The sequence below is a fragment of the Pseudopodoces humilis genome, chromosome 4 (assembly GCF_049639895.1).
Source record: "Pseudopodoces humilis isolate 2021_Gansu_Grassland_sample_001 chromosome 4, ASM4963989v1, whole genome shotgun sequence".
NCBI lineage: Eukaryota > Metazoa > Chordata > Aves > Passeriformes > Paridae > Pseudopodoces > Pseudopodoces humilis.
The window spans coordinates 6,234,899-6,251,750 of NC_142203.1; the positions used below are offsets into that span (position 1 = coordinate 6,234,899).

At 38.6% G+C, this 16,852-nt stretch overlaps 1 protein-coding gene across 1 annotated transcript in view; it reads right to left on the minus strand.

Annotated features, from left to right (window-relative positions):
• CAMK4 (calcium/calmodulin dependent protein kinase IV) overlaps positions 1–16,852 on the minus strand; it is a 148,621-nt gene that overhangs the window by 82,068 nt on the left and 49,701 nt on the right. The window contains exon 2 of the mRNA XM_005529992.3: positions 3,388–3,466. Within this exon, the coding sequence (XP_005530049.2) occupies positions 3,388–3,466 (79 nt within the window). The remainder of the gene's footprint in view (positions 1–3,387; positions 3,467–16,852) is intronic.

The following is a 16,852-nucleotide window of genomic DNA, read 5'->3' on the forward strand; positions in this document are numbered from 1 at the left end:
TGGTCTGCTTTTGCTTCTTTCTCGCTTCATGAAATAGACTTCCCTCTGAAGAAATTACATGGATCACATCTTTACATTTACTGCCTGTGTGGAATTTAAGAGATCTGTTAAACATAGCAAATGAGCATGCAAAACATTTCAGTTATGCTCAGGAACTACGCACAAGGGTTGGATGAGGAAATCACAGGCAGTATTTTTGCATGCTTGTTCATCTGACCCATAAATGTTGCATTTTAACTTTTTTTTTTTTTTTTGTAGCTCTCAAGAACCGTTAAAAATTTTATTTCTTATACAGTATCAGAGAGTGTCTCTCCTGCTAATTCAAAAATCAGTTTTTATTTGGACCTCTTTAAGCCTTCTGACAGCTGCATTTAGCAGCTCTAGAAGTTAAAGTTCTAATTTGCCTCTTAGTTTCCCAACTTTGACATTAGGACTTCAGATGTAAGAACCAGAGGTGTCCTTTGAACTCAATTTTATCCACCATAAGTGTAATTAAAGGATTTGAAACAAATCCTAAACTTGGGCTGAATATGACAAAACTAAAATCAACAGAAAATGGAAGCATTCTGCTTTAATAATTTTGAAGCAGTAAAAACCTTTTTTCTTCCTCCCTTTGTAATTGTAAAAAATTTGTATTAATGGTTAAGAATTATTAAACCTCCCAACTGAAATATAATATTATGAACACTTTCTTTTATTTTAGTCACACAGAAAGGTTTGTATAAATATGTTTTGTTCTGTTACTCTTTGTTGGTTTAACTAGCAATAAAAAGCCCCTAAACCACAGATGAAATCACTTCACCCCAAACCCCCTCAGAAATTAGCAAATAATCTACTGCCATTTTATTAAACAAGATGATAAAAACTGATAATAGCAGAACCTCCTAGGAACACCTGTACAAGCATGTATTCTCAGGACTGGATGATAGGTCTTGCCCAAAAAATTTATTTGCTCTTAAATGAGAATGCATTAATCATGCAAAATGAAAGACTACTCATTCTGTTTAAATGAACACCGATAGCTATTTTCTGGTTTTTTGCAGTCTGTTCCTAGTGAACTACTTCAATCCTAAAAGATCATATATTCTTATCTAAGCTGTTTTTGTGGGACAAAAGTAATAATTTCTAATGCTTTACTACAAATTACAGCACTTTAGTGATCATCACTCAGAAATCTGGAGCTGCCCATCAGCCTCTTAATCACACATCACTTGCTATGGCTTCTAGAGCAATCTGGACCGCCCCATCCCTGTCCCTCACTTGTTTTTAGAGACTTCTTCATCAGACAGTCAGTCTTGTTCAGAGCAGCAGACTATTTCCATTCAGTCAGTCAGTTTTAATGGAAAAATCAGTAGTATTTGTGTTTTTCTCATCTTCCTTCACCTTCCAATTTCATGTGCTCTTCAGAGCTCCCTTGTGTAAATTTACAAAGGGAATTGAAGAAATGGGAGTCTACCAAAAACAATCACAGGCTCTTATTCCCTTCCTCCTATCCCCTTTCCTTCACTATTCAACTGCCATCATTTTTTTCTAATTGTTTCCAAAAAGCTAGCAGGAAACTTAAGCTGATCAACATTTTAGTACATTACTTATTTTTATACATGGTTATTTTTATACTGAGATACTCAGAGCAAAGATCAGACCTCGTCTGTAGGAGCACTCTTAACACAGATAGTTCAGTCCCTGTGATAATAATTACATCTCCAAATTGGACAGATACAAGCAGTGGCACATCCTTAAAGCATTGTCTCCCATGTTCTCATTTATACAGCTGTGTAAAGGCATTACTTGTTTTTACAGCAAAACATCCCAAAGTGCATCAGTTTCACTGGGAAATGCTCAGCTCTGTGAACTGCTTAACCACACTGTTAATAAAACCAAGGCTGCATTAAGCCAAGTTATTGCTGAAGTGAAAACAACTTACATAACTATAGTATTTTCCTTCATTGCCATTAAAAAAAATTAAAACAACAACAACAACAAAACCCAAGAAAAACAAAAAAAACCTGTGCTACAGTAAGTCTACCAAAGTCTAAATTGACTAGTTTCAAACACAAATAAATAGATCTAGCATAAATGCATAAATGTGACAATTGTAAACATGAATTAATTTCCATGAAGGCAAAAAATAAATCAAAAGGCAGAGAAATATTTTTAAGAGATATAGTTCCTCCTGGTGCATTTCAGAATGAGAACTGTAAGACAGTATACTCCTAAAACATTATGGGAATAACTGGCATAATGAACTGATGAAACCTCAAAAATTTTCTGCCTTTTCATAGGAACAGCACACCACAAGCTGCAGCAATGCACATGCTCTGCTTCTTCCAGCGTACCAGATGCAAATTTAAAAGCAACACACACAACTGGATCTCTGTGCCAGTTTAAACCCTGGCTTATGTTCAAAGACAACAAATTAATGCCAACATTTTACTCATGTGGAACTCACCCATTATGTCTTGCAGTGAGGCCACCAGTGAAGTCACCTTTGGACATGTGTACACCTACCCACCCATCTTTACATTTCTACGTGTGAACACTCCTGAACATTACGGAATAATGAATGTTCTAACACTGGAGTAAACTGAATCAAAACCATTAATGAATAAATATCATGAACAAGCCTCACAGCTTGCTTGATTTCTCTCAGACTTCTCTTCCCATCCTAGGAATATGAACTACCCCATGCCCCACGCTGTCTTTCTGCATGAAGTTTCTCAGTCCATAACTTGCCTTTCCTCTCTTAGTCTCTCTTCTTGCTTTCCACCATCAATTTTTTAGAACACACAAAAATAACTGTCGTATAAGTGTGACATATATGGAGCTCTAAAAATAAATTATCATCTCAACTGGTTCTCTAGCAATTTTATAGTGGTAAAAAATCCTCTACAAAATATTAAATTTTATTTTGATTTGAGTTAGTGTTTTAATCAGTTTCTGAAAAAAGATGAATTGTGTCATGGCATTTTTCGAGCAAAACACTGTATTAAAGAAAAATTTAAATTATTTGAGGTGTCCTTTCTGGTTGGTTTTTTTTTTTTTTTTAAGTGAAAGAAAAGACATATTTTTTCTAAAAGTTTTTTACCAAATCCAAGTGTATATGGACAACACCAGCTGAAGGTACAAGCCAGATTTGTGGGGATAAGGCATTCTCACTACATATAACAAACAGCTGTTTTAGTGATGAGGAGCCAAAGCTCACTCATAGAAGATATAAGCTTAGCAGCTTATACTCCTAAATCTAGCACATTTCCCCCACATGAATAAACAGCACAAAAGCCCAAAACCAAACCAAACCAACCAAACAAAAATGAAATAAAATTAAAAATAAAGCCCAGAGAAGATCCCAAATATATTCCCAAGCAAAGCAAAACAAAAATGACTTACTGTCTTCTTCAACATTTTGACGGCGTAAGGTTTCTGGGTCCCTTTCTGCCTGCATCTGTAGACAATGGATGTAGCCCCACTAAATTTAAAATAATAAAAAAAAAAAGAATAAAAAAAAAAAAGAATAAAAAAAAAAAAAAAAAGAAGAATAGTTGGCTTGTACATATGACTCTTCAAATCTGTCAATAAACAGAGTTGCCTACATTTTCTACTCCTCCCAGTTGGGGCAAAACTATCTCACTTTTCCCCACAGATGCAATAAACCCTCCCCCCAAAACCCAAGAATTGTCAAGACCTCTCTGTGTTTAACCAGTGAACGTCAGCAGTTGCTCAGCCAACAGAGGTTGCAAGAGTTTGACATCCTGCTTGGTCACACCTTTTCCGTCTCATGGCAATTCCTGGATGTTTCCTTGGATAACCATGTGACCACATCTTGACTTTGTTAAGGCAACACATTTGCAATAATAAGTTATATTGTGGGGTTTTTTTTCAGTAATTGTTGATGAGAGCAATGCTGAGACAGAAAATTTTTGCTCTGCTCCTTGTGGACCAAAAAGTCAAATTTAGCACCGAATGGAGGAAGCAGTACCTTAGGTTAATTCAGTGGAAACTCGTGGGACTTGCTCACAGCAAAAGTGGACTGGGCTTACATCTTCTGCTTGCCTTCAAGATGTAGTTACTTGAATGTGCAAAGTCTGAGCACTCCAAACATAAATTTATGGCTCTGCTGGATGGAAGGCACTTGTCTGAATGGGTACTTGGGCTAGATGGTCTCCAGAGGGATGCTTAGCTTGCTGTGCTTTGTTACTGTCAAGGAAGGGCCCTGTACTCCATGAATTACTTGAAGAGAGGTGAAACATCTGGCAAACTCATGCTGGTTGCAAACCGTTCAGATACTTTGTATTCTACCCCGAATGGATGCTCTGAAGCACTATCACCGAATTTAAGGCATTTTTGGAAGCTTCCTGTCCTCCCACCCACTCTGAGACTCAGCACTTCTAAATAGCTGCATATTCTGAAGGTAGAGGGGACTGCAGTTGTCACACATGAGCTCCTGAATAACCACTGCAGAACTGCATACAGCAACTCTGCAGTGAGCAAATTCTCATGCATACCAGATGTCAAATTGCACCACAGATCCCTCTGAACCAGAAGAAACCTATCTCAGTAAGTCTACAGGATACAACCAGAAGCTGCACAATAACAGGAGAAGCTTTCTTTTAAACAGTAAGATGGCATAGCCATGTTTGACTAGAGGAATAAAGCTATGGTACAAGATTCATTCTATTATTATATATATATTCTATAGAATATTCTATATTCTAGTTTCTGTACAAAACTGCCATGGGTGTCCTGCATTTCTGCCTCCCCAGCATGGGCCAGAGAGGTGTCAGACAAGGCTCTGAGTAGGCACATCCCTATTTTCATAAGTACATGAATGAGCACAGGAACTGGTGTTTGATTGAGAAGACTGATTTCAGAAAGACTGCTTCATAAAAAACTCATGGCAAAGGTTATGCAGTTCAGTCATCTGAAGGCTTCTCTGTACCACATATAAATTAATCTTCACTTCATCTCAAATGCTAAAATGATTTGTCTCTCTTAAAAACATATTTGTAAACATGTGGGAGTACTGAGTTTCATTGACTCCCAGAATCATTACATGAATTTAATTAGATCTCCTCTCCTTGGCCAAGTCTCCAAAGATTCTATTTAGCAAGAAGAAAAATAAACCACACTAAAAAAAACCTCACATCTTTTAAATACAACAAAAACTGTTAAAAGATAGGATCCTAAGAATGTGCTGTGATAAAGTTTATATCTCTACTACTTCACTGCAGGATTGTAATGAATGGAATAATGGAAGTCACTGTATAAACTGCAAATCATTCCTGTACCCTGCCTCACATAAGCAGAGTGCAATATAAACCTTAAACTCATTAGATTACATATGTTCTTACAAAGTAGGCAGCAAACTTTCTAGAAATTATTGTATTTGCATGAGGGCAGAATTAGATAAGCTATCCAGCTGATGATCCAAATAAATAAACGATCATTCCTGTGCAAATCTCTTGGTGTTGTGGCAATGGACGGCAGTCTCTGTCTCTCAGTATAGCTACTGTCAGTATTTGCATTAGTTTGCACCAGTTTGCAAAATTGTGCTGTAAAGTCTGCCATGTAAATAAGAGCCTAGCCACTAGAACATCCCAGATTATTTAACTGGCTTAGTGATGAGATGGACAGCTCCACCACAGCAAGAAGAGATAGCATCACACCACCTTTAATAGTTCACAAACCTGGATGACAGGCAGCATAATGCTTGAAAGAGGTATAAGACAGCCCAGGGACAGAATTCAGTTCAGCAGTTTGACATCAGGCTCATTAGTCAATATTCAAAACACAAACAGAGGTGCTACTTTGCAAATTATTCTCTAGTGTACAGATTTCTGCATATCCCTGGAGTCCTAATTTGGTGTAAAAATGATGACAAGATATTGCAAGACTTGGGAACTCTTTGGAAGATTTTGCTTTTGGTTTACATGGCTATGCCTAGATCTGATAGACAAGCTCCCAGCAGCCAGGAGAGAAAACACCTAACATTAGCTAAGAGCCAACACTGCTTTCCTCTTCCATGCCAGAAACCAGGAAATCAGGAACAGGATGGCAACCTGCTCACACCATGCCTGGTGCTAAACATGGCAGAGTGCTGTTTCTAGCACAGACCTGATTCCTTGTGTCTTTGGTGGTAACAGGTTATCTTTGCTTCTTCACAGTTAAAAAAAAAAAAAGAAAAAAAAGGGAAGGGGGTTTGGTCTGAGGGTGGTGTAAGCAGAAGTCAGCCTATGGATCTTAATGTAAGTGTTCAAACAGAACTGCCTCATACAAATCAGGGTGCTTTGCTTTGCTTATTTTGGCTTCCTGCTGGAGCCTGCTGCCGAAGCTTTCTGCTGAATTAGCACATCCAGCTTTCCCGAGACTGTGTGACTTGGAAGGTCACCAACTGGAGCAATTCAAGCTTTCGTCACCGAAGAGCAGTGGGAAGATTCAGCTGCAAGACTCTCATGTGAAGCTGAAACACTCAGAGAGCTGCTAATTGCAACCTCTTGCCATTACCCTAAGTTTTTGCAACATCAAACCTTGACTGCCATCATCCGGCCTCCCAGAACTGCCTCTTGAATTTGCATTGACTGAAAACTTCACTGATAGATTTGGTCAGAATACACAAATATACAGAAACCAGGAATCCTTGTGGCAACATGCGACTTCCCTCCTTGGCCAGACAGGCAGACCACGAGCCTGTCCCATGAGAATGTCCCACTCTCAGCAAGGGGTGTTTCAATTTGTCTGAATGATAAATGTCAATGGAAGGAGATCACCTATACTCAATGCTTAAGGCACTTATTTGATAAGCAGTAGACAACAACTCTATTGAATATTTAATCCTACCCTGTTAACAGTTTAAATGGCAGAAAATGAAAGGGCCATGAGCCCAAACAGCTGATAATCACTTGCAGAAGTGCAATGCAGTGCATGACTGAAAAGTGTCCCATTACCAATTCAGGCTAGAAACCAGAAGTCATGTCTCCCACATTCCACAAGACTACTCACTATATTGTGTTTGCCTATTTAGAATTGATTCTATCAGCTTTTGCCTCTTTGTATTTAGTGAATATATACAAACATATAAATCTTTGTATATTTTGTATGTATGTATGTATATATATATATACACATACATACAGACATATTTATATGAAGTATTTGTTATATATATTTGTGTATGTAAGTGTGCATTTATTTACTTCTAAAGGAAATGAATGCTTAAATGAGCACCCAGTTGCTGGTTTTTTGCACCTTTGCCTGGGAACAGTCTACCTGAACTCAAAACATTAATTATTTGAAGCCAGCTGGAACAAGAAAAATAGAAAAAAAAAACAAAAACAGAACAAAAACCCCACAAACAAACAAACAAGTAAACAAAAAAAACCAACAAAAAAAAAACAAAAAACCCCACCATATTCTTGGAATATGTAGTTGGCCGAGTTAGTGAATAGTAATTAGAATTGCTGAAAACATTGCCATTCTCTTTTACTGACATATATGTTTCAATCTGCAAAGCTGCTTAATGATTGTGCTAAAGATTTACTTTTAAAAGCCCAGGTATAATTGTGATCATGCTAAAGAAGAAGAGCAACAAGAGATCATTTTACTGTGAAGATGCCAAACGCTTTACTACAAAAATATGTTTCTATATATACATATATGCATATGTATATATGTCTTGAACTTAGAAAAAAACCTGAAAATAATGTATATATCTTAACTACCTTGTCATAATGGACAACAGAAACACTTTTGGGATGCCAGCTACAATGAAGACAATGACAACAAGAATGCTCATGATGTCCTGTGCATGGAATGTATCACAGCTGAGGCACTCACAACCCAGCATCAGCACAGAAATAATTTTTCTGAAGTACAAAAACTTCAGTGAACCATTAAATTCACTCACCCATTAGTCAAACAATGTATGTACTACTAAGTACATCAAAACAGACTAAAATTCACTAACTGACCTCTGCATGTGTGTTGTTTAACACACAAATTTGAAAAATGCTTTTAAAATACTTAAAATGTAAAAAACCTTCTGCCTCCTCCTTACCCACCTCTCAATATACAATCAGTTGAGCATTCTGGATTATTTTTCTTAGTGTTATCCTCAGGTGTTATTGAGTTTCCAATCACTTCAGAAGGACAGTTTTAAAGGTTGGGCAGCAGCAACACAGTGCCCTGCCCGTGCTAAGGACTCCAGACTGTAAGACTGAGAGAAAAGGCATGGCCACACTTCAAATACACGCAGTCAAAAATAGTGGTGTCAGCACAGATGGAAGGAAGGCAGGGGCACCCAGGAGGGGTGTTAGGAAGGTGGAAGTGATCAGCAGAATTTGCACATAAAGGAGAAAATGGAATTTGCAGAATCCTGCAGTGGAGCCTGGCAGAGAGAGAAAATACAAAGCAAGAAAACACAGATTTTGACCCAGTTTGGTAAAAGCATTTCTTCCCTGAAACCCATAAAAAGCTTCTGCCTCTGAAACAAGGCAACCAAAATGAAATGCAGCCATATGTTTATCTGGCCACAGATAGGTAGTAAAAGTAAATTCCTTGAGCTGCAGTTTTTAAAATAAAATAACACTCATTGGCAGTAATTTCACTGTAAGAAGGAAATCTGGTCTTTTCAAAAGTGGGTCAGCATTTCCACACCATGCCCACTCATCCTGGTTTTTATACTGCCGTTGAATCAACTCATTACAAATACAGTCCTCCTACAGTAATCTCCTGTAAATTTCAGTTAGATTAAATTCTTTAAATTCTGAATTGATTTTTTTAAAATAAATTAGTCTCTGCTTCATGCAGTCAAACAGTAATTACACAATTGAGTAAGTCCAATAAAAACAGGTGGAAGAATGATCAGTCCCAAGAAAACTGTATTTGGTACAAAGCCATGGAAGTCTGTGCTGCCAAAACTGCAGTAAGAGATTAAAGTCCATTATAGGTTTCCTCAAAGAATACTGACTTCACAGTTTACAGAAGTATAACGCACACTAATTTACCTTTTCTTAGATATACACTAAAAAGTCAAGATTAATTTATAGAAATGAAATTACTATTCCTAGACTTCAAAATAAAACATCCTGCTTGAAGTTAAAAGACTGGACAAAACAATAAAAATAATAATAATAATGAAAAAAAAGAAGAGAAAATCTATTAACAGTGAGAGGAATTAAAATTAGTTTAAAAGTGCATATTCTATGGCATTACTAATATTGCCTTCACTTTAAAAAGCACATACAAGTAGATTTGGAAATTCTCACAACTTGCATTTCATGTACTATCAAACAAGCTCTACAGTAATCTGACAAGCAATTCTTAAATTATACAAATCTAATCTCAAGGCTTCTTGTATATATCAATATGTACATACACAGGACTTGCAGGCAATTGCAAGTAACTGCAGCCCTCCCTTTCCCCTCACTATTTCATGACTTGTAAAAAGAATGGAAAATTTCACAAAATGTATATCATTTAGGAGAAGCAAAAAGCCTTGGATTCCACATTCTATCAGGAATAAAAAAAAAAATCTTTAAAGAAGGCAAGATTAGTGGAAAAAACTGTACACAGTTCTGAAAAGGAAATCTAATTCCACTGCATTCCAGAGCTCTGGCCAGTTTGATTTTTAGAATGAAAACATCCATACCTTTTTAGTTCTTTGGGTTTGTTTTTTAATTTTACTTTTAGGTGCTGATTAGATTTTCTAATATTTGAAGCAAAATGACTTTTTAGCAATTGTTCAGGCTGGCCTGCAAAGGCAATGCAATAGTCCAACAAGATATTTTTTCTATTCAGCCTTCACTGTATTCAGCTGATAAAAGAAGCCTTAGATAAGCACAATAAAAGACATACACCGTTTTGAAAAAAAACTGTAACCAAACTAATGCTTGCCAATATTCTTGAACCTGTAACTGCCACAGGTAACAATTTGTAGAACTGTAATTCTTTAGACATGGGGTAGGTTGGCTGGTGAAACACTGATCAAAATGCAGCAGTTCAAGCCTCTCCTGCTGTGGTGGCTGGACCAGCAGCTGATAATTCCTGCTGGGAGTGCAGAAGCGTATTTCTAACTTGCTTCCAGTTGTGTTCCTCCCTCAAGTAATGCAGGAAATTTATAAAAGAAGACCTCTATCCCACAGAGAGGCTAAACTCATTGTTACACCTGGCACTAGTGCCTTTTTAAACCACAGGAGTTCAGTCAGGAGTCACATTAGCAGCATTCTTTCATATCCATATTAACATAAGGTAATTTTCCCCACATCAAATGCTACTTAAATTTCAATTTAGCTGGTAGGTACATACTGAGCACAAGAACGAGACCACCAGCACTGAGTCTGGCTTCCCTGCCTTTCACTGACCCAAACTTACTAAAAGAGCAAGAATTATTATCTCAAGCATTAATTTGAAAGCACAGAAGCAAAACTCAAACTATACTGAATTCCAGAGGTTACTACTGTATTGTGTGTACATTGCTACCCTTGGAGTAACCCAGCTTTCTGAAATTTGACTTCCTAAACAAAACTTCAGGTATAATTGCTAAAATGCAGATATGAAGTGAAGATTAGAGCACTTTCTACAGCACCATGTAAGAAAAATGTATAGAAAATACAATCATAATTTCTTTTTTCCTTTAGCCCCTCTAATATGTTGGATCAGACTGCACATTGGAATAGCTGTATTTCTAAAACAGCATGGGAAAACATGCCACTTAAACTGGGCTGAAACTGAACTTATAATAGTAGGGAGTTGACTTTTCAACATGAGAAATCTTGCAGGCCAAAAGACCCAGAAACTGATGTTGAATATTTTATTTGGAAATTAGTTTTCCTTGAGAATGCTCTTCTCTTTTCAGGGACTGGAGAGTTTTTAGAAACCCGTGTTTAAGCAGTTCAGTGAAATGAGGAGAGCAAAGAAAATAAAGTGGAAGAGTGGACCAAGAGAAGCCATGAATGTTTTTGCCCTTGCTACTGGACTTTGGACACAATGGAGCAAATTTTCCAACGCATGTGATTACACTACCTGTGCAGGATGCAGACCCAGATCCTTGGACTGGCAGTCTTAAGTATTTTCTCACAGCCACAGATGCTGTGCACAGATATGGCCTGACTGGCCCTCTCTAAGTCCCACACAAAGCCAGACAACTGAAATTATTCAGTGAACTCACCCCTCCTGGGAATACACACGCCTTATTTAAAGCACCATTTCAACCCCTATCTCATAAGCAGCGCTTTTCCCCACCTCCTCCTCTTAAAAGATACTGATGAAGAATAAACATTATTTATTTAAACTTAATGAAGAGTCCATGTGAGGAAAAATGAGTGCTGAGCTTCTGTGTTGCAAACTGCTCCATCCTGGGCCACTGCAGAATTACCTGCCTGGGTTTTTCTCCTGGGGACACGTTCCTTCATTGGGAAGCGTTTTAAAGAGTTTGTACTACGAGCAGGTGTCAACACTAATGATTACTGCTCTTCATGACAATCTCCAGGTGCAGGAGGCAGACTGGCCTTCACACTAAACAACAAGATGTGGCAGTATGAACATCCTCACACACTGACCCCGGTTCTCCTGGTCGAGGGAAGGGAAGCAGTGTGGAGGTTATAGACTTCTAACAGCTTGCTCTGTACATAGGAAAGCAACCATCTGAAATCAGACAGAGAAAAATTAATGGCTATTGATGTCTGCACATTCAAATCTAGCTCTGAACAAACTTTACAACCAGTGAGTTTAGGCCTAGACATTTTTGGGATTCTGAAACCCCTTGTGCCCATGTGTATCCCTAATAGCCCTCTTTTTGGTAAATTACACAGCTTTCTCCTTGGAGGTTTGTGCTGAATCATCAATTTCTGTAGTGTCTTATCTGAAATAAATTGCTTTTGCCAAGAAGTTTATGTTCAGTGCCAGACCAGGATCCCTTAGCACAAGACAACAAAGAAAATTTTAATACATGTCAGATTCAAAAGTTGTTGGGATTTTTTTAGCTACTATGTATGTTTTCTTCTTTAAACCTGGTGGGACAGACATTTCTAACTCTAAGATATAAACTGAAAGTCAGGCGATGCAAGCAAGTTTGGGGGAATATATAATATTTTACCAATGCTCCCTCAATTCATACATTTTATGCCACTTTGTATTATTTGTGTATTCTGATAATATTTACATAAATATTCTCAAAAAATAAATTGAAATGCCTCATTTCCCATAAAAGAGAGCTCTTTTTAACTGTCACTTCTAGTATTTTCATAGCAGTCAGGAAACCCTATTTAGCACTATCATAACAATAAACTTCAGAATTAATATTTGGTTGTAATTTTACTGCATTAGCTAGTAATAAGCTACAGAAGAAACATGAAGCTGCAGCAGAAAGACAATGTTACTACCTATAAAAGAGAAAAAAATTCTTGAGGAAATGAAGAAGATGGCATTAAGACATGTACTCTGGTACAGGTTTTGTCAGTGGGGGTTATTTACATCAGAGTAACAGGGTCTGCAATCCTGCCAAGCCTGGAGACCAAATGTCAACTTAAAGCAAGCACAGGGGAGGTTTCAAGTCAGGTCCTGACTTCCAAAACTGTACAGACCACCTCCTCCATCATCAGTTCTGGTGGCTGGGAAAGACCTGAGTAGGTCTAGACCTTCCTTAAATGCTGGGTTTCTTCCACGTGCACAGAGGAACAATGCTGCATGAGTCCTCAGCTACACTGTAGATGCCAGGAAGCCCTCCCTAGCACTCACCCTGGTGCCAGGCATAAAGGGGAGAGAAGGTTTTGGGTTGAGATGAGGAAAGAGAGATCCCTTACCAACCCAACATGGGCAAAACTGGCTTGGCTTGGGGAAATTAATTTTAATTATTGCTGATAAATAACCGAGTAGAAACTGGGAAAAAAAAACAACCTTACATCAGGACAAATTTTAATCATATCATCTTCAGGCTTGGATGGGAATGTTGTGCTGTTCTGATGTAATTATTCATGCGGCTTTTACTTTACACTGGTGTGTAGAGTAGAAATCCAAGAATATTAGTGCTGCATGAAGCATTGTGTGACAGGAGAGATGGTCTCCCTGTCCACTGGACAGGCAGAACCCACAGAAACATGGATCAAGCAGGAAGAGTGGTGGTGGTGGGTTTAGGCCATGAGCTCTGAAGACAAAAAGTCAGATGGGATATCCCAGATGTGTCTCAGGAAAAGAAAAATACTAACAACAAAGCCACCACCACCACCAAAAAAAACCACCAGTCAGCCAAAGCCAGTTGTAGCCTGTGTATTCATTTCCAGAAGTTCTGTGTTTCTGTGTTTCTGTTGGTCTGCAATACTTCTGCTCACTTGTTTTCCTGCTGTGTTGCTGCTCTTTCTGGTTTGGGTGCTTTATAACTGGACCACAGAATTTGAGAAGAGTGTTTTGTGCTGCTTGTGGGAGATGGATGGCAGCAGGCACAGCCAAGGCCATGGGTAGGAAGATGGGGGGCCCTGGCAAGGATTTTGTGAAGCAGATAAATGTTACAAGACAAGAAGAACAGAATGAACAGAATCAAATGCCTCTTGTTGTAAAGCTGTAGCCTCTGTTGGTTTCACTTGGGCAGTTTTGTTCTTCCTTACGTGTAGCAGTGCATTTTGAGCACCTGACTTGGCTGAGCTCGTCTGGCCTTAGAACTGCTGGGCAGGAAGATGCAGAAAGGAGCAGGAATGACTCCCAGCCATTTGTGTCACCCAGTGCGGTGGTTCCTCTGGCCAATGACAGTGTTAACCATCAGCACAAGGACCTCTGACATGACCTTCAGCAGCCTCACTTCAAAGTCAAAGGAAAGTGTCTTGCAAAGCCTTCTGCCAGCTCCATCTTTAGAAGCATTAATGTCAGCAGGGACTCTCATTTCTGGAGCTATGAAGGTTAACAAGTCTGAGCTTACAGTTTTCAGGTTTGACTCGCTTCCCCACGTTCCCCCCTGAAAAGCATTTATGTAATTGGGATCTTAGTGTGGTCACATCTTCTCTAGATCTTCCTGTAATATAAAGATGGAAGTTTTGACTTTTGCAGCTAAATGAAGCCCCCAGTCCTTTCTATAAATACAAGACCAACTCCCAAACCTGAAGCTCTTTCTTTCCTGCATCAGCTGTCACCCGGAGCAATAAACTGTAAAAAACCTATTTGTTCTAGGAAAGATTTGCTGTATCTCAGTCCAATGGATGCCACCAAGTCCATACTCACCTGCCCATAGACACTCTGAGGGATTACAGGTGAAAATTATGATATTCCTCCAAAAAGTTTCCTTCTTCAGCACTCTGTGATGAATGTCACCAACTTACCAGTGACATTAGCACTCTGACTCAAATATACTCACACCTGCTCTAATTGGGCCTTTAACATTCTATTAACATTTTACAGACCCCAGATTTCTCCATACAATGTTTTCTTTGCTAGTATTCCCTATTAATTAAAGAACTTAACTTTTTCTTCTTTTTCCTTTTCCCCCAGCAGATTTTTAAAATATATTCTTTGGTAAATTTAATCAATACACCTTCAGTGTTCTCAGAGCTACTGCTGTATATTCTGTTCCATGCTGCCTTTTCTGCTTTTTCTGAAATTCTAATTTTCACCATTTTACCATTTATAGCTTCCATTGCCGCTAAACCTACAAAAACTTCAACAAGTTGTTAAGAGGCCCTTCTAAGGAACCATGATCACAGACCATCCTGGTAATTAATCACACACATCTGCAGGCAAGTGCGTGTACACTGAATTGTTTTCATGGAAGTGTCACCACTACTCAGTGCTTGAAATGAGGGAACTCTTTTTCTTAAGTATGCTATTATTCTTTTCAAGGAGAAGATTCCAGAACTTCTAGTCCATGAACAGATTTTATCTTTTCTTTAAGTTCTCTTTACCAGTCACTGATCAAGTCAGTGTTTAACTGGTGATGCTGAGAAAGGCTGCAGTTTCCATTTTTAAAGTACTGAGGCTTTTTAGCTGTCAGAGCTGCTCTGTAATCTGGGATAATGAATCTCATCTAATCGGTGTCAGTCTGTACTCCTCTTCATAAAGAACTCAGCACAGTGGTGTATTAGATGTTTGGACATAAATTACTTCTTTTGTGTTCTACCCATCATACTGAAACTTAAAGCACAGCGTTCTCCAATGACATACCTGAAGGCTGTCATTTTCAAACTCCACTAGAATGTAAAACAGATTTGCAGTTAGGCAGTATTTGATTCATAGTTTGTATAGGATTTACAGATTCACATTTTTAAAACATGTTTTTAAGAATGTTCTGTGCGTACCTTCAGAGAGTGACTCAAATCAAAACATGAGGTCAATTATGCCTATGTGCTGGTTCATGCTCTTGTAATCCCTAAGTGGGTGACAGCTGTGCAGATCAGCTGTCCATGCCAGCAAGTGACTGGTGTGTGCCCTGTACAGCAGAGGTCCCTAACTGTAGGAAAACATTTTAACCGAGCAAAAGCATGATATTTTAGTAAAAGCCTGTCTGCACAACCCAGCTTTCAATCCAGGCAACAATTCTAAGGGCAGTGTCCTTGAAACTCTCCTGGAACAGAGAGAATAAAGAAAAACAATGGCATTGTGTATAAGGAAAAGAAAGTTAAACAATATGTATTAACCAACAGTAGCTTGTTAAGCCACGTGAACCCTGTAGGACCCTATAAAAGTGTGCTAAAGATAGAAATAAACGACATTCGCTATACCTCTATGAGGACTCAGTGAATAGTCTGAGCGGTTTTCCATCACCCCACAGGCACAGCTCCAGCATCTACATCAGCCACAGCTTGGAAAAAGAGCTGTGGTGCACCAGCAGCGAGGAAGGTTTGGACACAGAACTTCAAAGATCTTCTCTTTCTCTGTCTGACAGACAGGCTCTTCTGTGTCCCTCAACACCACTTTGCGTGCCCACATCTCTCTTTGTGTCCCTGAGCCACATCTGTGCCCCTGCACTCTCCTTTCTGTCCTCGCACATGACTTTTTGTCCCTGAACACCCCTTTGTGTCCCTGCACACCCCTCTGTCCATACACATTATTCTGTGTTTCTGCAAACCCCTTTGTGTCCCTGCACTCTTTTTGTGCCCCTGCACATCACTCCATGTCCCTGCAAACCACTGTGTCCCTGCACACCCCTTTGTCCCCACAGATTGGGTGTCACACTGACATGCAGAACATTCTCCTCTGAATAAAAACCAAGCCGTGAATGGCATCATGCACTTCTGCCACTGCTTCCCACAATTTCCTTTTGTGATGCTTGGAGAGGAAACACCCTTAATGAGATCTCATGTGAAGTCCAACTGCAAACTTAGCGTTACAGGTTGCGTCTGGGTATGAGTCTGATTTGGAAAAAAATATCAAAAAAAAAATCAATTCTTTTTTGAAGATATTAACTGAAGATCTGAAGATGCACAAGACTCATGGTCATCAATACACCATCCCACTAGATGCTTGGTTATGTTTTAACAATATTTTCTGTCCAAGTATCTAGTTAATAATGTTATCTGGCAAAATGTATAGCACAAAATTTTAGCCTATATCAACACCATAAAGAATTTTAGTAACGTCAGGCCCTCTAAGGCTTTATCTCCAAAAGGTGGGGGGGAGGCAAAATATAATATAATTTAAAATTATTTGGTATGTCCTGAAAAAAAAATTTTGAGGTTCACTATATTATTGAGAGGTTTATCCACCTTTTTAAGAAATGCTTTCCTTATTCCTCCATCCGAACCTTTGAAAATATTTTTTTTCCTCCACGGACTTAAATTTGTGAATTCTGTCAGGAAACAAATGCTTTTAATGAAACAACACTAATGCTTGTTAAACTTGGAATACACTCCTAAGCTTGAGAAAATGTTGCAAGGACAAG